Source organism: Schistocerca serialis, chromosome 7, assembly GCF_023864345.2.
Source record: "Schistocerca serialis cubense isolate TAMUIC-IGC-003099 chromosome 7, iqSchSeri2.2, whole genome shotgun sequence".
NCBI classification, from domain to species: Eukaryota; Metazoa; Arthropoda; class Insecta; order Orthoptera; family Acrididae; genus Schistocerca; species Schistocerca serialis.
The window spans coordinates 479,797,231-479,823,970 of record NC_064644.1 but is presented as its reverse complement, the minus strand read 5'-3'; the positions used below and the strand labels follow the sequence as shown (position 1 = coordinate 479,823,970).

The 26,740-nt window shown below is 37.8% G+C and overlaps 1 protein-coding gene across 1 annotated transcript in view; it reads right to left on the bottom strand.

Annotated features, from left to right (window-relative positions):
- Positions 1 to 20,019: 20,019 nt before the first annotated feature.
- LOC126412800 (exosome complex component RRP46) overlaps positions 20,020 to 26,740 on the bottom strand; it is a 38,322-nt gene continuing 31,601 nt past the window's right edge. The window contains exons 4-5 of the mRNA XM_050082578.1: positions 20,371 to 20,511; positions 20,020 to 20,286 (exon numbers count right to left, since the gene is read on the bottom strand). Coding sequence (XP_049938535.1) covers positions 20,101 to 20,286; positions 20,371 to 20,511 — 327 coding nt within the window. The 3' untranslated portion in view covers positions 20,020 to 20,100. The remainder of the gene's footprint in view (positions 20,287 to 20,370; positions 20,512 to 26,740) is intronic.

Sequence of the window (26,740 nt, the reverse complement as noted above, 5' to 3'; positions counted from 1 at the left end):
CAGCACCTTCTCTCCCAACTGCTTAATGTGGACTTTCTCAACCAAGTGGGCCACCTTCCAAGATGTTGCTCTCCTCCTCCTTGATGGCTCCATCCACATCTCTGTCCACATCACACACATCAACAGTACCTGACATTTGTCATCCCTTTCACACCAAAAAGACCCTCCCATGCAGCCTGGCCACACGGGGATGGCGTATTTGCAGTGAGAAAAAAAAAACCTTCCTTGCTCAGTATGCTGAAGGTCTCATTAAAACCTTAACATACAGGTGCTATCTGGCATAACTGAACACAACACACTTGATTTCAATGGTTGCTTCACTACCCGGGATCCTTCCCTCCACCAGCAGCTTTTCAAATAGTGCAGTTGGGAGTTATTTTTACAACACATTCTCCACTCCTGTAATTATCCTGGCCCCATCCTATGGTAACATGCTGTCCACACACCCTCCACCCAACACCTTCCACCTTCTCTGTCCTATCATCTCCTCCCCATTCTCATCTCCAACCATGTTTACTTGCAGCCCTCTGTCAATGCATCCATCCATCCATCATTCTTCGCTCTTCTCCTTTCTTGCTCCTTTTTTCCCCTCCTCCCTGCCCTACTACCTCCTGACACTGTGCCTGTTGGCATTCTAGTCCCTGCACACTCCACCAAACAATGTTCACCTCTCTCCCCACCCATACAACATCCCTTTCCCTACCCCACCCCCTCCAGATTGTTACTGGCATCTCATGTGATGTTACATTCTCAGTGTTCATCTCTCTTCTCACCCGTACAACATCCCTTTCCCTAGCCAGCTCCCTCCAGATTGCTACTGGCATCCCACATGATGTTGCATTCTGGCCCGAGAAGCTAGAGTGGCGGTTGTGTGTACGGTACATGAGGTGTGCTTGCTTGTCTGTATGAATGATGTGAGTCTCTCTTTTACTGTTGAAGGCTGTAGCCAAAACCTATATGTAAGTATCTTTAAATTGTGCCAGTCTGCAATTTGATGTATCCTCTATACAGTAAGTTGCAATCTGTCTCTCTCTACATTGCTGGTATTCCTGCCTGAAGTTCTCGTTGTTTGAGAAGTGAAACTAAATTGCTCTAAACAATCATGAATTATAATAACACAGTCAAACCTATGTTCCTCCATGCAAAAACTTATGGGCCACTAAAATATCAAATCACAATGAATAAAAAAGGACACACATTTCCTGCACATATCACTACATTAATGGATAGAAAACAGAGCATGGATAAATGAGAAACATAAATTGTAACTATCTAATTACAAAAGTGAAACAGGAAATCTTCATTGGCACAAAATATATTCAATAGATGGTGACCGCAACAGAGCTCAATGCTGTCAAATGTTTTGCTGTTCTAGGCCAGAAAAATTACAAATGAATATCCTGAGAATCATAAAGATGCACATGCATTATTTAAAATGGCTGAATAGCCTATACCACATAGCCTCCATTTCAACCCAAAAACGGTTTATATTTATACTGTTTCACACAACTACTACTACTACAAAAAAATAAATAAATAAATAAATAAAAAATCCCCACAAAATGACACATTATGTCACTTCTTACGTAATACTGTTTACTCTTAGTGTTAAATGAAGAATCAAGAAACAAGATGTTTACTCATGAACAAACATGTCACCACAAAGCAAAAACTGTACTGTGCACCAAACACACTCACAGAAACAACTCTTTTCCTTTATCCAACCAATCAATCCCCAAAAATCATTTTGGCATTCAAATCTGGAATGACCAGGAAATCATGTTAAAATTTTCGTCCTTTAATTTTCAATTCTGCCAATATTTGAATTTTAATTGGGTTATTGGTTTTACCAGTAGCCTTTACGACTTGACGCCATTAACAGACATCATTACTAATCCAGGTTTGTCTGAAATGTTCTCAAAAATTTCTGTAATATGGCACTGACTTGTGACCCAGTGTCTAAAAGGACTTGTTGCCTAATGTCACAAATATTGACAAGAATGATGTTTGATTGTTCTACTATCGGAGTAATTTCATTCCTCCCACAACAAATCTTGGTCGACCATAAGACCATTCCAAGACATGTTGTTCAACTGCAAATCATATGCCAGGAGATTTTTTCAGGTTTCAGATTTCAGAGTCTTTTATGACTTGAATTTGTCAAGTATCGTATAACCCAGAGGCTCTTTCTCTCTTGGTTCTGTGTTTACTTTCAGGTATTATTTTTAAGCTGGTGATACAAAACAACCTTTTGTCATGCCTTCCTCAATTTCTGTTACTACAATATTTTCTTCCTCCAAACCATCTATACCTGAACATTCTAGGTCACTGTGCGGTTGTTACAGAAACACTTTCCTTAGACACATGTTAATTTCCTAATCTGACCTTTGTCGGGCCTTAAATTCTCAGGGTCACAGTTTCCTCTTAATATTATTAGTTTCTTCCACAGCAGGCTGTTCATCTGAACTGTCATTTACATCGGCTCTAATGACCCCTAGCTTTAATTTCTATTTTGTATAGTCTTTGTGAACTTCAGCAATTCATAAACAATCATCTGTATCTACCTCCTCTGACCTTCTGACAACAGTTTGTCCTGCTGGTGATTCGTTAGTCAGGAATGCTTTGTCAGCAATACTGAGGATTTCATCTTCTTCCAGTATCCTCATTGCAACCATATTTCTTTTTTTACTATTGGGTCACGTCCTATTCTTGATGTCCCTTTTTCTCCTTTTGCTATTATCTTACCTTTTGGTCATATAACTCCTTTTGAAATCCTTCCACTCCTACTACTTTAGCCCTTGTTACAGATCATTGATCTGTTCACATCAACTAGCTATCCCTCCAACTCATTTTCGCTAATTTTATGTTTATTCACACTGTCGTCGGTGCTTTCTTCCTCACCTACGAACATGTTCACATTTCTGCTTGCTCAGGTGCCGTTATTTGCTGAAGCAGGTTCAGTGCAATCTGCTGTAATGCCATTGTTTTGTTCTGCAGCCATAACTACAGCTGATTGGTCTGATGTATTCTTCGCTGGTGGGCACTCTGTCTGCACAGTAGTATATGATTAATTGCCTGCCTGCCATGATTCATTCTTGAGCATGTCTGTTGCTTTGCTTGCAGCGACCTGCAGTGCTTCGCAATCGCTCTCTTAGAGTATTGTATTCATTACATCTACACTGGAATTGTTTCTTCCATTTCGGCTGTGAAAATCTGGCCACATTAGCTTGGCCCGCAACCTATGTGGTCCTTAGGTTTCCATGTGGTTGTTGGCGTGGTAATGTCACAGTACAAAATCCGCTTCTGCAAATGGCTGAAGTACTTCAACCTCTGCCTCTACCTCGTTGAACAATATTAACATGACACCTAATGCCATCATTATGTTAATTTCCACTGTGATTAACACTATTTTTGTTATTATGGTGATAATCACGATTACTTTGCCAATGATCTTCATCTTCTACTCTTTCCAAAAATGCAGTGAAGCTCTTACTTTTGGTTCCTATATATCTCCTCGAATCCTCTGGCAGCTTTTTCAGCAGTGGCCAAATAATCTTGGATTCAGATCATCTCATCTGCTTCTTAAGCGGGTCAATGTTCAGTACCAGGATTCACAGAAATCTTCCATAGAGTTTCTGCTCCTACTGTCATATAATCTAACCACTATGAACTCTCGCCATAAATCATCTTGTTTTCATTCTGGCCAGTATTCCTTTGTAGACTTTTGTTTTAATTCGTTAACTGTCATTTGATGTGTTCAAATTTAGTCTCCACCACTTAGCATCATCTACTAATGCACTGATAACTATGTTAATCTTCCCTGATCTGTCAAATTTTCAGGAAAAATTCTTTCATAGTTTTTTCAGAAAATCCAGAGGGTGCCAGCCAGTGTACCTTTTGGCAGAATCAAAGCATTCTTCAGTCTCTAATAGTTTGTTATGAGATTATCCTATCACTGCCACAATTGGACTTCTCCTCTATTTTCTTGTCGAAGTCACAGACCTGGCCTTGAATTGTGAAGTGTTTTAGTTACACTTCTGTTCGCAAATATTTACTTGTTTTTTGCTGATTTCTTTCTCAGAATCAACCACTGTCTCTTTCAAATGTGACATTTCATTTCTACATTCGTCGACAATTTCAGTTTTCAAACCAAAAACTTTCTCATCCACTTTTGTTACTACTAAATATTCTAACATTTCTTGGATCTTTATGATTTCTAAATTGAACTTTTCATTTATATCATTGTTCTGCCACTGCACAGTGGCCACATTGGTATTTATTTCAAGGTTCATGTATTTGATTGCAGTACTCAAAACACCTACTTTCTTGTCTACTTTTTTGATCTGTTTGCTGATCTTTACACTCTGTGTTTTCATTTGATTATTAAGGGTATTAATACAGCTTGCCTGTGTTTTTAGCAGATTCTCAAGACCACTAACTTGTGCCTTAATTTGACTATAAATGCTGCTACATTGTGCTTTAATTTGTGAAAATGAAATTTTTAACATATTATTCATGCTCAAAGGTTTTTCATTGTCTTGCGTTACCAAATCTTCATGTTCTGATTGTAACTCATGTTTCTCTATTTGTGGCAAACTGAACATATCAACTGATTCTTTCACATAACCACTATCTTCCATCTAATCTTTCTCATTCATTCCACCCTTTAGTTCCTGTTTCCTTTGTGAGAGGCTCATCATCTGAATCTTTGTACACTACATATACCAAATGCCATTCTTTGTCACTACCTGTGTATTCATTTCATTAACTGCTACTGGGCTCCATGATGTCTCTTGGTACATCCTGTACTGTCTCGTTCTGTTTGCTGTGATCTACTGATGTTTTTGTATCTATTTAATACTGAATCGAAATTACATTATACTTTCTAAACTCCCTTAACATTTGCTATTATTTGTTTTATTGAACTTACTGCTGGTTCATGCTGCTGAACATTCAGTGCTATTAATACATTTGTTTCACACTTAGTACATGTGCTATGGTCTGTATTTCACTGTAGAAGAAACAAATGAATGTCCTGTCATGCACCACCACATATAACACTACCAGCTACAATTAAAATAGTAATATGCTGATAATGTTACCACTGTGAAAGTATTTTTAATTTTGTGCCCGGGACAATTGTAATGGTAAAGTACCGGTATTGGACTAATTTTGTTCCCCTTAAGATTTCTATTGAAGGGAAGCAGTAGCAAGATAAACAGGAATCGAACCACAGTTCTATCAGTAATCAAGCAAACTGTCATCATGTAAAAAGGAACGGGCAAATTTTACCCAGCACTAGCATGGTTTATAAAGGAAGTTAACTGTCGACATTGACTTTATCTGACACTAAACTTCAGTTTTGCTGGTAATATACAAGACAGTAGCACAATTTAGCATATAATGTACCAGTAATTTGACTTTAACTACACAGGAGGTGTACATTCCACAACCGCAATACCAGATCGGATACGTCTAGCATCTTGGCTGTACCTTTACATAACACAAAATCTTTCTCCGTCTCATTCTCCATCTCAGCATACGACTATGGAACACGCTCCTCTGTGATCTGCGTCTTATCCAGAACCACTCAACATTCAAGAGGGAACTCAAAACTTACCTATTAGAGATGGTATAGCCACCATTGTTGTGCCCCTCTCATCTCTTTCTTTCTTCTCTCCATCATAGCTTCGAATTTTACCATTCTATTTCTCTTCCTCTAACCTATCTACCTCTTCTATATCTCTTTCACCCCATTCTATCGCCTTATGTCTCTGCTCGATGAGAATAACTCGCAAGCTGCAAGAACATAACGAGAAAATTCCCAACTAGCAATAGGACTGACATTCATAAAAGAAAAGTATGTTTACTTTCAAGCAAATAGTCATTATTATTATTATTTCTCTTTCCTGTCTCAGACGTTATGTCTGGTTAAAAATGGAAGGGGACGCAGACCTTGATCAAGCGTGACTTCCTTTTAACTGTACAGTATATGTTACATTGCATTTAGGAACTTTCGGGTAATTGAACAAGTATCAATAATTACAGATTTCTGTAGTTGTATATATAAGTTTGGATGTACCTGTATTGCGTTGATGTACTGTTGGATATTGTGTGGTATGACTCCTGTAGTTGATAGTATAATCGGTGTAATGTCAACTTTATCCTGATGCCACATGTCGTTGACTTCCTCAGCCAGTTGGATGTATTTTTCAATTTTTTCTCCTGTTTTCTTCTGTATATTTGTTGTATTGGGTATGGATATTTCGATTAGTTGTGTTGATTTCTTCTTTTTATTGGTGAGTATGATGTCAGGTTTGTTATGTGGTGTTGTTGTATCTGTTATAATGGTTCTGTTCCAGTATAATTTGTATTCATCATTCTCCAGTACATTTTGTGGTGCATGTGGTGTATGTGGGAACGTGTTGTTTTATTAGTTTATGTTGTATGGCAAGTTGTTGATGTATTATTTTTGCTACATTGTCATGTCTTCTGGGGTATTCTGTATTTGCTAGTATTGTACATCTGCTTGTGATGTGATCTACTGTTTCTATTTGTTGTTTGCAAAGTCTGCATTTATCTGTTGTGGTATTGGGATCTTTAATAATATGCTTGCTGTAATATCTGGTGTTTATTGTTTGATCCTGCATTGCAATCATGTATCCTACCGTCTCACTGTATATATTCCCTTTTCTTAGCCATGTGTTGGATGTGTCTTGATCTATGTGTGGCTGTGTTAGATAATACGGGTGCTTGCCATGTAGTGTTTTCTTTTCCCAATTTACTTTCTTCGTATCTGTTGATGTTATGTGATCTAAAGGGTTGTAGAGATGGCTATGAAATTGTAGTGGTGTAGCCGATGTATATATATGAGTGATTGCTTTGTGTATTTTGCTAGTTTCTGCTCGTTCTATAAAGAATTTTCTTAAATTGTCTACCTATCCATAATGTAGGTTTTTTATGTCGATAAATCCCCTTCCTCCTTCCTTTCTGCTTAATGTGAATCTTTCTGTTGCTGAATGTATGTGATGTATTCTATACTTGTGGCATTGTGATCGTGTAAGTGTATTGAGTGCTTCTAGGTCTGTGTTACTCCATTTCACTTCTCCAAATGAGTAGGTCAATATTGGTATAGCATAAGTATTTATAGCTTTTGTCTTGTTTCTTGCTGTCAATTCTGTTTTCAGTATTTTTGTTAGCCTTTGTCTATATTTTTCTTTTAGTTCTTCTTTATTATTTGTATTATCTATTCCTATTTTTTGTCTGTATCCTAGATATTTATAGGCATCTGTTTTTTCCATCGCTTCTATGGAGTCACTGTGGTTATTCAATATGTAATCTTCTTGTTTAGTGTGTTTTCCCTTGACTATGCTATTTTTCTTACATTTGTCTGTTCCAAAAGCCATATTTATATCATTGCTGAATACTTCTGTTATCTTTAGTAATTGGTTGAGTTGTTGACTGGTTGCTGCCAGTAGTTTTAGATCATCCATGTATAGCAAATGTGTGATTTTGTGTGGGTATGTTCCAGTAATATTATATCCATAATTTGTATCATTTAGCATGTTGGATAGTGGGTTCAGAGCAAGACAGAACCAGAAAGGACTTAATGAGTCTCCTTGGTATATTCCACGCTTAATCTGTATAGGCTGTGATGTGATGTTATCTGAATTTGTTTGAATATTAAGTGTGGTTTTCCAGTTTTTCATTACTATGTTTAGAAACTGTATCAATTTAGGATCTACTTTGTATATTTCCAATATCTGTAGTAACCATGAGTGGGGTACACTATCAAAGGCTTTTTGGTAATCAATGTATGCGTAGTGTAGCGACCTTTGTTTAGTTTTAGCTTGATATGTCACCTCTGTATCTATTATCAGTTGCTCTTTACATCCTCGTGCTCCTTTGCAACAGCCTTTTTGTTCTTCATTTATAATTTTGTTCTGTGTTGTATGTGTCATTAATTTCTGTGTAATGACTGAAGTTAATATTTTGCAGATTGTTGGTAGGCATGTTATGGGGCGATATTTAGCTGGGTTTGCTGTGTCTGCTTGATCTTTAGGTTTCAGATAGGTTATTCCATGTGCAAGTGTATCAGGGAATGTGTATGGGTCTGCAATGTAACTGTTAAATAATTTAGTTAGATGTGAATGTGTTGAGGTGAACTTCTTTAGCCAGTAATTTGCTATTTTATCATTTCCAGGGGCTTTCCAATTGTGTGTAGAATTAATTGCTCGGGTGACTTCATGTTGCAAAATTATCACTTCAGGCATTTGTGGTATCATCTTGTATGTGTCTGTTTCTGCTTGTATCCACCGTGCATGCCTGTTATGTTGTACCGGGTTTGACCATATGTTGCTCCAGAAGTGTTCCATGTCTGTTATGTTTGGTGGATTGTCTATTTTAATGTGTGTGTTATCTATTGTTTGGTAAAATCTCTTTTGGTTTGTGTTGAATGTTTGGTTTTGTTTCCTTCTATTTTCACTTTTTTTGTATCATCTAAGTCGTTTGGCCAATGCTTGTAATTTCTGCTTCTTTTCATCTAATTGCTCTATTGCTTCTTGTTGTGAGATTTTACCTAACCTTTTTCGTTTTTTGTCTGATATTTCATTTCTTATAAATTGTGTTAGCTGTCCGATGTCTTTTCTCAGTTTTTCTATTCTGATCTGTAGCCTGTGTTGCCATGCTGGTTTTGTGGGTTTCTTCTGTGTGTTGGTTTGTTCTGATCTCTGCCTAGTGTGTATATTTAGTGTAGTGAGTGCTCCTATATAAACCAGTAGTTGTAACTCTTCCATAGTTGTATTTTCATTTATTTTGTTGTGTATGATTGTGTTGATAGTTTTTATTGTTGTTTCGACTTGTGGGTTATTTGGCGGTCCATGCAAGAATGGTCTGATGTCTGTATTTGTGTCTTTGTATTCTATATATGTCAGCTGAAATTTCTCTTCTATATCTAACTCGTGTGTCTCTTCGTGTTCTATTTGTGCTTGTTCTGGTGGCTGTCTTAAGATTTCGTTTTCCTCTGATTGTTTAATTGATGCGTGTTGGTCTTTGTTTGTTTGCTCTGGGATGTTTGAGTCCATTACTGTATTTTCTTCTTCTTCTGATTGCACATTATTTTGTTCCAGTATTTGTTGTACTTGTTGTTTGATGTTTTCTAATTCTGACTGGGGTATCCTGTTATTTTTTATTATTACACGGATCTGATCAGCTAGTCGTTGTTCTGTTAAAAATTTTAATTCCGGGTATCTGGTAATAAATGTTGTGTATACTTGTGATCTGTATCCAGTTGTGTTGGTTCCTAGGTTTGTTGCTTGGTAATAACAGAACATGAGGTGTCGATTAACTTCATCTGACCATCTCATCCTCTGTCTTTGTTTTCCTTCTAGGGTGGATGCAGGAAGCATATCCTGCAAAACACCTCTATTTGGATTTAAATCATTTTCCGGTTGGCTAGCAGTGTCGTTACCATTGTGGGCGGGCATAGGGTTCAAGCGTCGTCCCCGACCCTGACGGCGCTTGTCCGAGGCTTCTTTAGTTCTGTCCTGAACCAAGTAATCACACTAAAAGGGGGGTCAGCCCTATTAGTGGTTTGTTCTTTTCGTCGCCTTTTACGACTGGCAGAACATGCCGGAGGCCTATTCTTTTCCCGGGCCTCCACGGGGTTTATTATTATTATTATTATTATTATTCTTGATTGCTATAATTATTTTTTTGATTGTTATAATTATCATTGTACTACAGTTATAATCTGTGGTGTCACCGCCAGACACCACACTTGCTAGGTGGTAGCCTTTAAATCGGCCACGGTCCGTTAGTATACGTCGGACCCGCGTGTCGCCACTGTCAGTGATTGCAGACCGAGCGCTGCCACACGGCAGGTCTAGAGAGACGTCCTAGCACTCGCCCCAGTTGTACAGCCGACTTTGCTAGCGATGGTTCACCGACAAATTACGCTCTCATTTGCCGAGACGATAGTTAGCATAGCCTTCAGCTACGTCATTTGCTACGACCTAGCAAGGCGCCATTATCAATTGCTATTTATCTTGTGATGCATGTACCGTCCGACCGATGTTCACCAATTATGGATTAAAGTTAAGTATTCCAGCAGCTATGTACCTTTTTTACTAGACTCAACTCCTTTAACTGTTCCAGACCTCACGCCAGCCTGCGTGAGCTTAAACGCGTGCCTTTCGGCTACCTCGTAGTGGCTTGGCTGTCTCGCCAAGTCACAACATAATCTCTATTTTTTTCTTTAACATTAATACTGTATAACATGTTATATGTCCTTAATGTTCTGTAGAAACTGAAATTCGTTCAATCTGAGTATGCCTGGTTAGGTGTAAGAGAGGGCCTGAAGGCCCTAATCTTGCCATGTAAAATAAATGCATAAATAAATAAATAAATACTAATACATTTAGGCAACAAATGCTCTCAAAAACACTTACTATCTGCACATTACAGTAGGAAGATAGTGACAATTATAGGTTAGATTACTAATGATGGAGCACTGCTGACTTGGACAAGAGGTTTTCTTTTGTCAGTTTAATTATAGGAATTCAATACTACTGAAATAGTTATGAAATATTTATATATCTTTTGTATGGAATATTATTTGCAGTCTCAAAGTTATATTATTTAGCTCAAGGGAACATGCGACACCTGGATCTAGTATGGTTTGAGTATTTGTAACAAGTTGCTTATTCTTGATTAGTGTTATTCTAATATGACATTTGAATCTGGTTCAACTATTAGTATGGGGACTTAGAAACTAATCTATTGACAGACTCAGATCTAGGCTGAACACTTAAGTCACAACACAATATGGAAAACACTGTTAACTACATAACACATGAAATTGTAAACATTATTATTATTTCAATAAGAAGAATCTTTGAACAGAATAATGTAAATCTCCTTTTAGTACATATACTTTGATGGGAAAATATTTTGTTGACACCGACCTACATAGGGAGGAGTGATCACCACGATAAAAAATGGAAATCAGAGCTCGTACGAAAAGATATAGGTGTTCATTCTTTCCGTACACTATACAAGATTGGAATAATAGAGAATTGTGAAGGTGGTTCAATGAACCCTCTCCCAGGCACTTAAATGTGATTTGCAGAGTATCCCTGTAGATGTAGATCAAACTTTAACTGCCCATTTACGAAAACTAAGTGTAGTATTTCAAAACTTACGCTCACTAAATAATTTTACAATTCCACAAAGTTTATTAACTTTTGTTAAGGAAGGTAACTGCTTTTCAGTTCAATAAAATAGGATACTCAGATTTATTGCAGCACTTGGAATATGACCCTGTCTAGGTAAATATTAAGGATAAAATATGGTGGCTCAACTTAAAGTTTACAGAACACAAAATTATTATTGAAAACAAAACCACATAACTGGTCCATGCAATGATACAATACTCAACTGATAATTTGAGCTGGAGGTTGTTGCAGCGTTGATATCCTGTGCTATTCAAAAAAAGAGCGGCAAAAGTATCCATGGCTCTTCCTGCATAACAAGCACTGAAAATTTTCATAGCATCCAATTTTCATAGTACTGAGCGAACCAAATTATGCTATGGACAGTAAGTCACATTGCTTGCAATCCGAGGCTGTATTATATAATCTTGCAGTTCTTCTCGCCTCTTTCAGTTCACAAGATGCACACTCTCTGCCTGCCAGCCACCCACACTATTGCCACAAAGGTACCGTGCAATTCGAGTGTCAGATCCACCTTTTCTATTTCCATCTAGCTTGTTGCAGCATGGAATGGCTTCCCTCCAAGCTTTACATGATCACAAACCTACTTTCCCTCTGCACCCACCAGTATTACAATCAATGTTTTGATTTTTACATTCTTTTACAGCACATTATTTTTGAAATTACATCCATAGATTAATTACAATTACATAAATTTTACATAAATTATTGTAAATAACTAATAAAACATTTATGTGGCTGTTACACCAAATGCATGGTTATACAGAAGTCACCATTGCTAAAAACAGACAAAGAAGTTAGATAAGACTATTACAAGCAATATCAATAATACTGTTACAAGTTTACCACTACATGCACTTCTGACGCCCACTGGTGACTCCTGGACCATCAATATTCTGCTATGGCCCCTTGCACTCGCTACAGTATGTTTCGAAGACTCCAGCCCCATAACACACTATGATGCCCTTCAGTCCATCTGGAAAACTGAGTCAGCATCTGATGAGAGAAATTTTGAACTTGAGGTAATGACAAGACATTACTATCGTGTACTATAGATCATGGCATATAATCTTCTTTTAAAATCATTTCACTGTGACCAAATTTCCCATCATGGAAAACTCCTTGGTAATACCAACAATTGAAGGCAGGTCCTCCACATAGCAACCAGACACACTGACCATTTACCTATGGAGCTGGGCCTCAATGGAATAAAGGCACCCAGTCTTTAAAATTGTTCTGTACAATGAGCACAGTTACTATTTTTAGATATTATTCATATAGCTAGTTCCTGCAGTTTGAAAATTGTGGCCCCAGAAAAGAATCCCATAGTTAAGAACCGAGTGTATGTAGAAATATGTCACCACAAGACATTGGCTGTTACAAACGGGGTACAGGTTTAAAAGTATAAACTTGCAAACTAGGGGGGGGGGGGGGGGGGTGGTTTCACCGCACACTGCATGAAACATACCAAGTTGTCAATATCAAGAATTCTAATGTCTGAAGAACTAAACCTACCGAAACAGCACACACACACCAGAAATGTCAACCCTACAAATAATATGTCAACATATCAAATCAAAAGAGGTGCTCCTAAGCAGCAGACAGAATAGATTATCATCATATACACAACTGGCTTGAGTCGGCAGCGACCTTACCTTCTTGTCTCTGACACCGGAGCCTCCTTCCAATACACACTATGCGGGTGAACACTGTTGGCATCTGTCGTAAGCAGTTTGCTGGCTGTCAGCAGAATTTGTTCCACCACCTTCATTTCCACAGCATTACCCACAAGTGTAGAGTCCAAGGAAACAACATCATTGTGCTTGCTTTGTAATTCATTGTGGACACTACACGACCTTAGCACGACTTTGTTGCAACTTTTCCACAATACCAGAAAAATAGTTATTTACAAAATTCCTGAGGATTTTCCATTACTCTACTGCTGCCTTTGGTTTGCATTTTACTATACTTATCTTTGTTTTTGCCAGTTTCACATTTTATGGCATCCCATAACACTAGCCTTTTATTTCTTTGCATTATGTATTCTTCTGTCAGTGAATGATTTCTCTCGCAGTGAGCAGTACCCTCCTGTAATCTTTTTGTAGCTGTGACAGTGAACTAGGAACTTTGAATTAGTGTAGAGCTTTTGTCAAGAACTGAGATACTCTAGTATCTGGGATACTTTCTAGAACCCACAATTAACCACCTATTTTCCTTAGCTGCTGTTGCTTAAATATTTATTTTTGGAGAGGTCGCCTCAAAAATTAATTTAAACAATGTGCAGAATTTAGATAACACGTACATTATTTTTCACATACACTTCATCAACATTTGATTTGCCACTACCCTAGAAAAAATATGTATTTTATGTTCCTTGAAGATCCATTTGTACGCCTGTACTTTTGTGGGTATTATCATGCCTATCTTTAGCTTTATTATCTGACAGTAATGGTCAATGAGGCCAAGATATTTTACAAATATCTGTAAATGCATGGTCTAAGACTGATGCTGAACTTTTTGGTGCCCTACTAGCAGTGTTTACCGTTTGGACCATACCAAAAGTGTTCAAAATGTTTAGGAAGTTATTGCTAGTTTCATACTGAACACCTGTGTTAGTATTCATGTTGCTAGATTTTGTTATATTAGTTTTGGCACCTGAGACTCTTTCCAGGACATCCATTAATTAGTTGAAGAAAATGTCCACTTTACCACTGGGGGAGTGGTATATGCACAGTATGATTAACTTATTATGGATGTCTAGCTTTGTTAATTTAATAGCTGGTAATTTAAAATGTTTTACTCTAATCGTGATATCTTCTCTAGTTTTAAAGCGTATGCCACCTCCGATACAAACACATGATCCTTCACCCTGTAAGGTAGTTCTACAGTAGCAACTTGGACAGTCACATAGCAATAGCACTATATGTCATACTCCAGTTTCTACACTAGCGCATACCACTGTGCTGCTCAAAGAATGTCACTCAACTTCAAGCTTGTGTACTTTAATTTCTATATACTGTATATTTAGATAAACAATACATAATTCTCAGCAAACTTCTGTGCTGCTTGTCCTTGGGATTTCTTCTTCTCTTTGATAACTGTAGTAACACGATTCACATTTCCGTCGCACTTCACCTAGTGTAGACCGGGAACTGTCTGCTAGACCTGCCCGATGTGAACTGACTGGGCCCGGCCCGTACTGCCGGAGTTGTTGTTGTTGTTGTTGTTGTTGTTGTTGTTATGCCGGCAGAGGTCGCGTCCGAATTCTCGCGTGCCCTCTGGTGGACGGGACTCTACTTGCAGCAACTACCGTCCGTGACGCGCCGTGCCAATGTGCGCCTCCTGCGATCTTTCTGGTGGCTACAGCAATAACTGTTGATGTGCTTTATGGTGTGATAGTTCTAATTTCAGAGTACATGTTGAAGAAATTTCTAAACTGGTTGAGACACTTTTATGGGAGGGAAGCCTGGTGTCATGATGTTCCCAAAAAATGGCATAGTAGTCCTACCAACGACAACACGTGTTTGACCAAGTGTGGCCCCATACCCACCACCTGTTCTCTTACTAATTAACTCCACCGAACTTCTCCTTCCAAGACTTTTTGAGGTGCAGACCATAGCTACTGTAACCCCATCTTATCACAGTCCCCTTTAGAACCCATACATTATGCATTTGGTCAGCAGTCATCAGCACCATCTCTAGCTCTGCACTAACTCACCATACAGCACTACCAAGATGAGGCCAATCACGCTGCTGGAACAGCTCAACCATTTTCACACTGATGCTGCCAGTTAGGGACACTGTCTTGGTCAGGTCACCACATATGTTGTACATCGTGTCTCTATCCTGGCTGTTCCCTGCCCCTCCCACTGTCATTAGATAATCATTTTTTATGAAATCCTTACACAATAGCACTGAACTTTCAATCGTCTGATTCAGCCCAGCACTCAGCTTGAAAATGCTGATGACCTGATACTCTTCCCTCACTTCTCATGTAATTGAGGGCTTACATCTCACACAGGAAAGCTCCTCTCTTCTTCCTAACTTTAGTGTTATTCCTTGCCTTCCTACTCATGGGCACAGTCTCTTGTACATTTCCTATTTCTACATTATCTTGACACTTTCTCCCTCCCCTCAATGCTGGCAGCTGGCACCTGCTACATATCAAAACTGTCAGCCAGTCACTGTCCAACTCGCCTTCTTACCAACCAACAGTTCCCAACCACCCACTGTCCCAACTGCTTCCCTTCATCCTCACAAGATCTCTCTTAGCTTCTTCCAAACATAGCTGAAAGTCACAGATTTTCCTTTCCTGCTACTTTTGTAATCTTTTCGTGCTGCATATTTCAAGAGAAAACATCAGTGATCTCCACAGAGTTCTTCCCACTACAGCCCCCCCCCCCCCCCCCCCCACACACACACACACCCACCCACCCCAATTCCCCCACTGAAACCATTTGCTACAGCTCCCATAAAGTGTTCCACAGGTCGCTTTTCTATGGCAGTTTTCCCACTTACCACTCACAGTCACATAAAATATCTACACCAGTCTCTCTCTCTCTCTCTCTCTCTCTCTCTCTCTCTCTCTCTCTGTGTGTGTGTGTGTGGGGGGGGGGGGGGGAGGCGCACACACTTAATTTTACAATTTTTCTCCTGCCAGTTTTCCTACTGATGCAATTACAAAGAGCTCCGATATTATCTTCCACATGCTACATCTTAGTTCTCAGGTTGTGGGTTCTTGATTCTTATCTTGATTATTATGCTAACATACAAATGTGGTGAAATAACAGTGTTAATTTAGCAGCAGCCTTTGTGTAGAAATCCACATATAAATAAACTACATTGAACTATTGCATTTGTTTCATGAAATATGCAGGTTTATACACTATATATCTAGGTCAGGGATGCTGAACCTCTGTACATCCGTGTGTGATTTTTTCCAAAGAAATGTTCAAAACAGCCACTGTGGCCCAGCACACTAATCACAGAACTAAATTTTTGAACTGCATATCACTTTTTTATTGCTTATTTTGTGCTTGTTTAGACATATCACACTGTGTGAATGCATACATGTTTTAAGATTTGAGAGTGCGTACAAATTTGGGTTCTACTAAGAAAAAATAAAAATCCTTATTAATACTCTTTATATGCAACCACAAATAGATCCAGTCTACAGCAATAAAAAAAGAAACATTTTTAGTTTATCTAAATGAAATAAAAATTAATGTGACTTCTACTGTTGCAAATTCAATGTCAAATAGTTTACTTCGTAAATTTTAGCAGAATCCAAATTTAACTTCAGTCATCTGACAAATGGTTTCTTAGTGAGCCTTTAATGTTATTCACTTAAGAAAAAAGTAACTAACAGGTATAGGTACATGGAAATATTGTCAAGATAGCAAACACTAGCTTCTTTAGGCAGCTACATATCCCTGGAACTGAATCCAGGTTTCCATAATTTTAATGTCGGCATTTTTCCTCACATTGCCTGATAGTCTCCCTAATTTCTTTACTTCCAATTCTTTCCTTATTTTGATAAATTTTTGAGTGTATATTGAATTAAATTGGAAATCAATCAGCAGCATTTTGATTTCTTCAGTCTCCAAGCAATCAAATTTAGAAAAGTTCAGATTATCCAATTAAATCACATCTGGATGCATAGTAAATTTTAGTGTTCCCAACAACTCTCTGAACAGACAAAACCTGGATGAAAATTCTTCGATTGAAGAATGTGTTACAAAAAAAGTTCCTCTGTGACTTTCTCTTCATGTAAAATCGATGGTAAATATTTTCGAATTTGGAAATGCTTGTGTAGTTTTTGAACACATCATAACTATTAAAACTTACAGTTTAGCCTCAAAAGTGCAAATGAGATCTACCATAACAATAATTGCTATATTTGTGTCTCATTGAAAAGCACACACACGTCTGTAAAAAACATGTATGCCACATAACATTCATTACCTGTGAATACTGCACAGTATTTCCCATTTTGTAAAACCAGTCCGATTTCTTCCAAACAATTAACAAGTCTTCGAAGAGTGTTGATGTGGCTCAAGATGCAAACATTGTTACACGTCAGCCACTGTACACTGAGCTGACTTCATCTAACAACACTTCAAACTTTCTTTTATTAAAAGCTTGAGACAATAAAAGGTTCAATATTTTTGCAGCTACAGCCACTATATTATCTATATTATCAAAGAAATTGAAACTACACTTGGGATAAAAGGCTTGCTGATGTGTGATGCAATGGAATTCAAGAACAGAATATCCAATGTGTGTTTAGAATAAATCAAAAATACTTTTTTTTCTTTTTTGTGCCATCATATTGAGTACACAATCAGTTGTGAGTGAAACAATTTTACTTACATCTATCTGTTTTTCAATAAGTGACTTGCTAACAGCCACACAAGTATCTGTTGTGATTTGTTTCATAGTCATTTTACAGACAATGTTCAACACACCACTGTCCGAGTACATGAAACACACACAACTTCATTTCTATCATTAATCAAGCCACATTTCTCAGTCCACCAAATTTCAAATTCTTTATTACACTTATCTTGTGCTTTTAGTTTCTTTGCCAAAACAGCCACGTTCAATAATACAAGTTTAAGAACGATACTAACTATGTGTACTTGCAAGAAACAACGTTAAGTGCGCAACAAACAAAAACAAATGGATGAAGTATGTTTCACCATGACAATTTGGCAATAAGATACTTGTTGATGGATGGCGGTAGTTGTCATTTGAACAGCTGTCAACCTATGTAAACTGACTGTGTATTATTACTAATATATCTGAGTACACTGTGACTGACAGTGAGTGAGCAACAGCGAAGACCTGTCATCTACAACTTCTTGGTGCTTCAGCACTGACAGCCCATCCATGATTAACTCTGATACCAAACGAGTTATTTCAATTAAGTAGGCCTACCTAAATTCCTCATTTAATTCTATGTCCAAATTATTTGGTCACATGCCACTGCTGACATGCGTGCCACAGGTTCACCATGCCTAATCTTCGTGGTAACTACATATTTTATATTGTTTTCAGCACAAAATGCTGCTATTTTCTCATGATTATTAACCATTGTAGTACATTTTAAATACAATAACAGTGTAGCAAATGTACTGGAATAAGCAGATCTGTTTGTCAGCTCCAGAATAATAATATATCTCCACTATGGTAATGTTGTGTTGATTTGGTACTAAAATAAGTGTGCATATGTATACTTTTTATTTCACAGGAAGTGCTTTGTCTCTTAACACTAAGGTTTTTTGAGTCTTTGTCTTCTGGCTTATTTTCTCCGAATTACTCTACTGTGCCAACCACTTCATGTCATAGTAGGATTTGCTGGATATATTACAATCTCTGTCTTCCTCTACAGTTTTTACCCTCTACAGCACTCAATAGCACCATGGAAGTTATTCTGTGATGTCTTAACAGATCTACCACTCTGTCCAATCTTCTTGGCAGTGTCTTCCATATATTCCTTTCCTTGCCAATTCTGCAGAGAACCTCCTCATTGCATACCTTACTAGTCCATCTAATTTTCAACATCGTTCCATAGCATCACACCTCACTTGCTTTGATCCTCTTCTCTTCTGGTTTTACCACAGTCCATGTTTCACTACCATACAATGCAGTGCTCCAGACGTACATTCTCTCAGAAATTTCTTCCTCAAATAAGGCCTACACTTGATGTTGCTAGACTTCTCTTGGAAAGAAATCCCCTTTTCGTCAGTGCTACTATGTTTTTGCTCCATCTGCCATGGCTTATTTTACTACCTCAGAAGCAGAATTCCTTAACTTGACCTACTTCGTGATTACCAATCCTGATGTTAAATTGCTTGCTGTTCTCATTTCTGCCACTTCTCACTACTTTTGTCTTTCTTTGATTTACTTTCAATCCATATTCTGTACTCATTAAAATGTTCATTCCATTCAGCAGATCCTGTAATTCTTCTTCACTTTCACTGAGGATAGCACTGTCATCAGCCAATCTTATCACTGATGTCCTTTCAGTCTGAATTTTAATTGCACTCTTGAACTTTTATTTTTGTCATTGCTCCTTTGCTGTACAGATGAAACAGAAGGTGTGAAAGACTATGTGCCTGTCTTGGACCCTTTTTAATCCTATCACTTCGTTCATGCTCTTCCACTCTTATTGTTCCCTCTTGGTTCTAGTACACTTATCCGTCTTTCTCTACAGCTTACTCCTATTTTTCTCAGAATTTTGAACAGTTTGCATGCACACTGTCAATCGACAAATCCCATGAACGTGTCTTTATTTTTCTTCAGTCTTGCTTTCATTATCAACCACAATGTCAGAACTGCTTGCTGGGTGCCTTTACCTTTCCTAAAGCTAAACGAATCGCCATCTAACACATCCTCAATTTTCTTTTCCATTCTTCTACATATTATTCTTGTCATCAACTTCAATGCATGGACTGTTAAGCTGATTGTGTGATAATTCATGCACTTGCCAGCTCTTTGCAATTGAGTGGGTGAAGTTCTTCCAAAATTCAGGTGGTATATCGCCAGACTGATACTCCTACACAACAACGTGAATGGTCTTTTTGTTACCATTTCCCCCAATGATTTTAGAACTTCTGGTGGAATGTTTTATCTTTCCCTTCTGCCTTATTTGAGCTTAAGTCTTCAAAAGCTTTTTAAAATTCTGAATCTAATACTGGATCCCCTATTTCTTCTACATCTACACTACAATATGAAAAAAAGAAAGATTGAAAAAAAAAAATCAGGGAAAATGTACAGATTTTGCTTGTTCAGATTGTAGTTTTCATTCAAATTAAGTAAAATATTTACATGACAATTCATTAATACTAAATGCAATCTCATTAATTTAGCAAATCATACTCGTATATTTCTTCACAATTTCACGGTAGAGTTTAAATAACACATCACTTGCATGACGGCATCTGAGAAGGCATTCTTGAAATTGCAGCTGACTGAAATGTCCTTCTGTGTGAGAAGCAACAACAGATTTCTTCTGACTCTCAAACACGAATGTTAACGATGCTTTACTGTCCTGAAATGCAAAAGACAATGTTGCTTACAATCATAAAAATTAGAAAACTGTATTGACAATAATAATAATAATAATAATACAAACCTTTGTTTGTAAATCTGATGGATCTAATATTATCTCATCTCTTTTATCTATCATACAATTCACTGCTGCTACTAAAAATCTCATTGCAATTCCACTGTTCATAAGAGCCAGACATGAAGCATTTATGGAACATGCAAGAAACTGAAAAACAATATGTTCTTAAAATTCCATCAAGCATATACACAAGTTAAAAATGTTAATTTCAAAAGTAAACTGCAACATAACATTACCAAAAATCACAAAATTAACCCTGTTAGCTACAATTTCTGAATACTATTGTGAATGTAATAAGTCCTTACTGGCAATGTAAGAAGGTAATATTGGTTAGCCAAATCTTAACACAACATGGTGCATCATTTCATATAAGCCCACCTCCATAGTTGAATGGTCAGCATAAATGACTGTTGTGCAGAGAACCTAGGATCTAGTTTGTCAAACATCTTCATCCACTTCTGCATCTATGCTCTGAAAACTAATGTGAAGTGGATGCCATATGGTACACCCCATTATGCATGTGTTGGAGGATTCCAACTGAGACTGATGGATCCTGTGATCTTAGTATACTACATTTCTTTAAGTCCACACTTATACATTTCTGAACATTTAAAGCAACTTGTGCCAGTCTCTGCACCACTTTGAAAGCTTACGGAGATCTGACTAAATATCTGCACAGCTTTTTCTCAGACAGTATTTCATTACAGATAACTGCATCACGGGTGAAAAGTCTGACCTTGTTATTAATATTACCCATAAGGTCATTAATATACATCACGAAGAGAAAGGTTCCTAACACCGTCTCTTCCGCACACATGAAGTCACTTCTACATCAATTGAAGATTCTCCAGCTAAGATAACTTGCTTTGTTCTTCCTGTCAAAAGATCCTCAACTCAGTCACAAATGTTGCTTATTATCCCATGCAGTTGTACTTTTGATAATAAGTGTAGATGTGGTAATGAGTCAAATGATTTTTGAAATTGATAGGTACTGCATCTATCTGACTGTCTTGATAAATGGCTTTCAGTATATTATGTGACAAAAATAAATTTCACATGATCGATGTTTTCAGAATCTATGATGGCTGCCATAGAGGACATCATTCAGTTTGACATGCTTTGTTACATGTGCACTCAAAACATGTTCTGAAACTACAACAAATGGATGTCAAGGATACTGGACAGTTATTTTGTGGATACTTCGGCTATACTTCTTGTTGGCAGCTGTGATCTATGCTTTTTAGTAACTACTGGGCAAGGGTTTTAGTTTGACGGATCTTTAGTAGATTAAAGTTAAAAAGAGAGCTAACTCAGGGGCAAATTCGGTATAGAATTAAGACAGGGATTCCATCAGATCCTGGAGTTTCATTTAGTTTTAACAGTTTCAGCTGTTTCTCAACACCACTGAAGCGAACACTTAATTTCATTCATCTTTTCAGTGGCATAAGCATTAAATTAGGGCAATACTCCCAGATTTACCTCTGAAAGAAACATTTGAAAATGGAGTTAACAATTTCTACTATTGCTTTGTTGCCCTCAGTTTGAGTTCCTGTCTCAACCGCTAGTGACTAGACACCAATACTGGCGCCACTAACGGCCTTTACACATTACAATAATTTCTTTAGTTTTTGTGAGAGTTATTCTGCTCCAGTAGTTATTGAAGATATCACACATTGCCCTCTTGACAGCCAAACACATTTTGTTCAGCATTTCTTGATCTATAGCCCTATGCTTTGTTTTACACCTACTACGCAGTAGTCTGTTCCTTTACAAGTTTCTTTAAAGTGATGTATACCAAAGAGGGTCCCTCCCATAATGAACTGTTCTACTGGGTACATATCAATCCAGTGACATGTCAGTTAGTTTTTTTAACTTGAACCATAGTTCCTGAGATAAAAGTGTCAAGTTCCTCACTGAGATGTGACACAGCAGCTTCTTTATCTAGTTTGCTGAACATATAAATCTTTCTACATGTCATAGTTGCACTTTGTACTCTGGTAATCATTGCTGTTACAACTGCTTGTGATCACTGATACCAGTTTCATTGAGGACATTCTCTAAGATATCATCATGAGTTGGGTTCTGAACCATCTGCTCTAGATAATATTCAGAGAAGGTATTCAGTACTGTTCCACAGGATGTTTTGTCATGCTGTCCACTAACAAAATTGTAATTATCCAAATTAAAGGGTCCTCCAATGATTACAGTGCAACTGGGGAACTTATGTAAATGAAAACTGAGGTTCTTCTATCAGGTTTTTGGTGACATTGGGAAGCGAGTCTGGTGGTCTATAGGAAGATCAGAATATAAATTTATGTCAACCTGATATTGGGTTGTGCCCAAGTAATCTCACATGAAGTTTTAATTTCTATCTCAATGGATATGAGTTTCTTGTCTATTTTGACAAATACATCCACCTCTATTTCCCATTAGCCTATCCTTTCAATATACACTTCTACCCACATCAAGCTTTATCCAGTTTTCTGTACCAACTATTAGTAAGCTTCATTGCTTTGTAGGAGCTTTGCAAGCCCTGGCACTTTGTTGTAGATGCTCCGCCAATTCACTACTACGACTGTAACATTGTCACCTGTGGGGAGCACATCTATGCATCCTGTACTGTTAATTCTAGGTCTCCTGCAGTTATCGTTTTCTGGACTGCATAGAGTGTTGCCTAATCTAAAAAACACTTGTGTGCATTCCACAGTCAGTACCTCAGTAGCAGCCTCCAATGTGTAGTGTGCATATGACTCTTTTAGGGGTACCTCGTAATTCTCAACTCTATGCCAAATGATACGAAGTAACAGCCCACCATGTGGGCCTTCCACTCGATTCAGAACCAGCAGGCTACAATCTGTAGAGTGTGAGCTTCATTGAAACTCCATGAACAAGACTGATATTCTCAACCTTACATACCAGCTGCTCGAATGATCCAAGTATACCTTGGAGCCCAAGTGAGTAGGCACCGTCTGTCCAATGTGCACCACAATCTGCAACTAGTTACACCCTGCTCCCTTGATGGGTGCTGGAATGGCCAACATGATGAATGAGGCCCCAAGACATACACACTGAACGCACCTGTTGTTCCTTCCCGTCCCTTCCCACTATTTCCCTACAGGATACCATTATTTGCCTTACATTTGCGCTGCTAACGATTAACATACCCCTACCCATTTCTGTCCGTATGCCCTTGACAAGACACTTTTCAGTGGAAAACAGCATTTTGAACTTGTTGGTTAGGAGGATGGGTGTACACATTAAGATCTATTTAGTCCCTATCGCTCCTGTGTAGGACACCTTGACCCGCTATTCACATGCCACTTGAACCCAAGTGGACAACTAAAGAGAGATCCTGTTGCATGTCCTGCAAAAGAGAGAGTATCCACAGAAGAGGATAGTACTTGAGGTATCTTTGTTGCCTCTGGTACATGATTTGGTAGCCTTCCTGACACACCCATTCACAGCAGCTTCTTATCACTCTTCAATAGTCTGGGTGATTTCAAATGTTTACAAACAGCACCTAACTCACTCAGTTGCTGAGAACAGCATACACAATGGGGCTGCATTGTGCCTGGTGTAATATTTTACAGAACAGTGATCCTCTTCTCATTTATAGCTCTGATATGCTACTAATACTACCAGCAGCCTTTCAGAAGTGTAGTGAATAAAAGCCAAAACAAGAAATCTACTACAGTAACAGGAAAATCTGATACGAAATTTACTGTTTAGAAGAAATGTTTTTCAGGTTACGGTCACTAACAAATTCAACAACAGTGTTAATATGTGATAATGTAGACAATTTACACTCCTTATAAAAGAGAAAACTAATATGTCACTAATCTGACATGTTAGTTACTTACACTAACTGTAAATCACAAATGTTGATACTATGATGTAGGTTATGCATAATAACAAACCTTACAACAGTGACCCCAAGGGTAGTGTCATAACTTTACAATCCTTCATACTGACATAAAAAGATGCCTTAGACAGTGGATGACAACGTATGGTTGACAATGGGCGGTAGCTATCATGTTTCTAACATTCCCTCATCTTTTACAAGTATCTCCTCACTACAACATGTCAAGTTTCACATTATAAATAAATACACATGCAATTTTCCTTTGAGAAAGGATATTTAAAATAAGAATTCAGTACTCTGACATTTTTTTCGGCTGTCTATTCAAGTGCCCATGTCATCAAAAAGTCTCTGGCCACAAATTTTTGTATCACTTAAAAATACCTGTGATAATCTTAATGTCGACTTCTTATTTTACTGAAGCTATTCAGTTATTTTGATACTGGCAGAGACTGCATAAATAAAGATATCATAAATAAAGATTGACTCAGTAACAATTATGCTGAATGGCATGCACACAGAAAAATTAATTTTAGTAGAGAATATATGGAAATAAAACTATTAGTAATATGGTGTTTATTACATGAACAGATGACATACAAATGCAATATCCCAAAATTATATATAGTTAGACAAGAAGCGAGAGCTGTGCCCTTCAGGTGCAGTTATAAAATGCAAGTGAGGAACTTAGTAGGCTGAAGAGGGGGAAGGACGCTGACGAATGTGAACTGGCAGTTGGTAATAAGGTTGCTACGAGATGATTTCACTTTGGGTATCACCAGCAGATTTTACCAACTGTCAGAGTGTAGTGAGAAGAGTCTGCTGTAGCTCTAGATGCAGAAACATGCAAGACGCTTCAATAATTAAGCAGCCAAAGACAATTGTCAATTAAAATAGAAAAAAAGAAGGTTCTGCTGTTAGATAGTTCTCATGGCAGAGGTGCAGGTCAACAGTTGCAGGAAATACTAGGGAGCGAGTACTGGGTCACTGGCACTGTGAAACCTAGTGGAGGGTTGGCTTAGTCAATGGATAACACAGAGGAGTTATGTGGGAATTTAAAAACACAGTATCAGATCAGACAGTGACTGTGGGTGAAGCTGCGAATGGTCTTGATAGGAACAATGATTGTGACAACCCGGAAAATATAGCTACACGAACCGGTGGCACAATTGTGCACCTCAGAAAGCTGTTTCAGTATCATGATCAGCCTTATCTTTATATGGCTGTTAGGTATATTAACATAGGGGTTGAGAGGGTACTGATGGCGAGGGGTACAGTTCAAATTGCAGACGTGCCAGTTGAGGCTGTCGATAGATGAGTTTCAGAAGATATGGCTTGCATGTGAATAAGTATAGGATGAGGAGGTTGACAAAGCTTATAATGATAATGTATTGACAGGTTGATAGTATCACTCGTGAGAAAATCCCAGTACTAATTGGTAACACAGCTGATAGGTATCCCATTTAAGTGAAGTCTCTCCACAAAGAAACCACCTTCAAAAATGGTAAGGTATCCAAGTAGTGAAGCAAATAGCGTATTTCACCAAAACATAGGAGTATTAGAGACAAAGTTGGTGAACTGTTTATAGATGTTATCTCTGATGATATTGGCTCATTAGAGTACCCCATTTAAACCATGTAACAATTGAGAGGCTTCTTACATGAGAATAGAGATTAGCTGCCTATTTTTCAAGAAGTTCTTTCCAGGTTGGTGAGTGGCCATGTACGTGAAAAATGGTATTTCATTTACATTTATCGACGTATCAAAGCACTGCACAGAACTTGTCATTGTTGTGCAGGAGCAGCTCAATTTAGTGAAACTCTATTTGATTATAGTTATTCATCGGTCACCCTCCCCTGTTTTCATGACATTCTGTCCAAGTTAGGGAGGGTTCTTGGTTTACTTAATAGAAAGCAACAAAAATTAGTAGTGTTTGGTGACCTTAGCATCAATGTTATAAGTTCATTCTTCATTACTAGAGGGCCATTCCGTTAGCATAAGGCATTTCCGACCATGATGCACAAATTTTAACACTAGAAGGAATTTGTGCAGATTGACAGGTTAAATATAATTGCAAACTATTTACAAATGCTAATCCAGTGGGAACAGACATGTTTTATAAACCTCATTAAAGAAGAAAAAAGGCAGCATGTTTATAGTGCTGATAACATAGAGAATAAATATAATGCTTTCCTCAACACATTTTTCATGCTCTCTAAAAGTTGCTTCCCATTAGAACTAACATGTAACCTAGGTGTCTGACTAATAGGGTATCATGTTATATCAGAACACTACAAATAGTCACAATCGAGCTACAGAACCCCATTACAAACAGTACGATAAGCTGCTTAAAATGTCATTAACAATATTAAGAAAGGCTACATTGCTACTCACATTTGTTGCAGACAGGCATGATGAAAAGACTGTCACAAATAAGCTTTCGCCAAAGCCTTCTTCAGACAAGAGAAACATGTGCACATTCAAACAAGCAAGTTCACCTGACAACACATCACCACT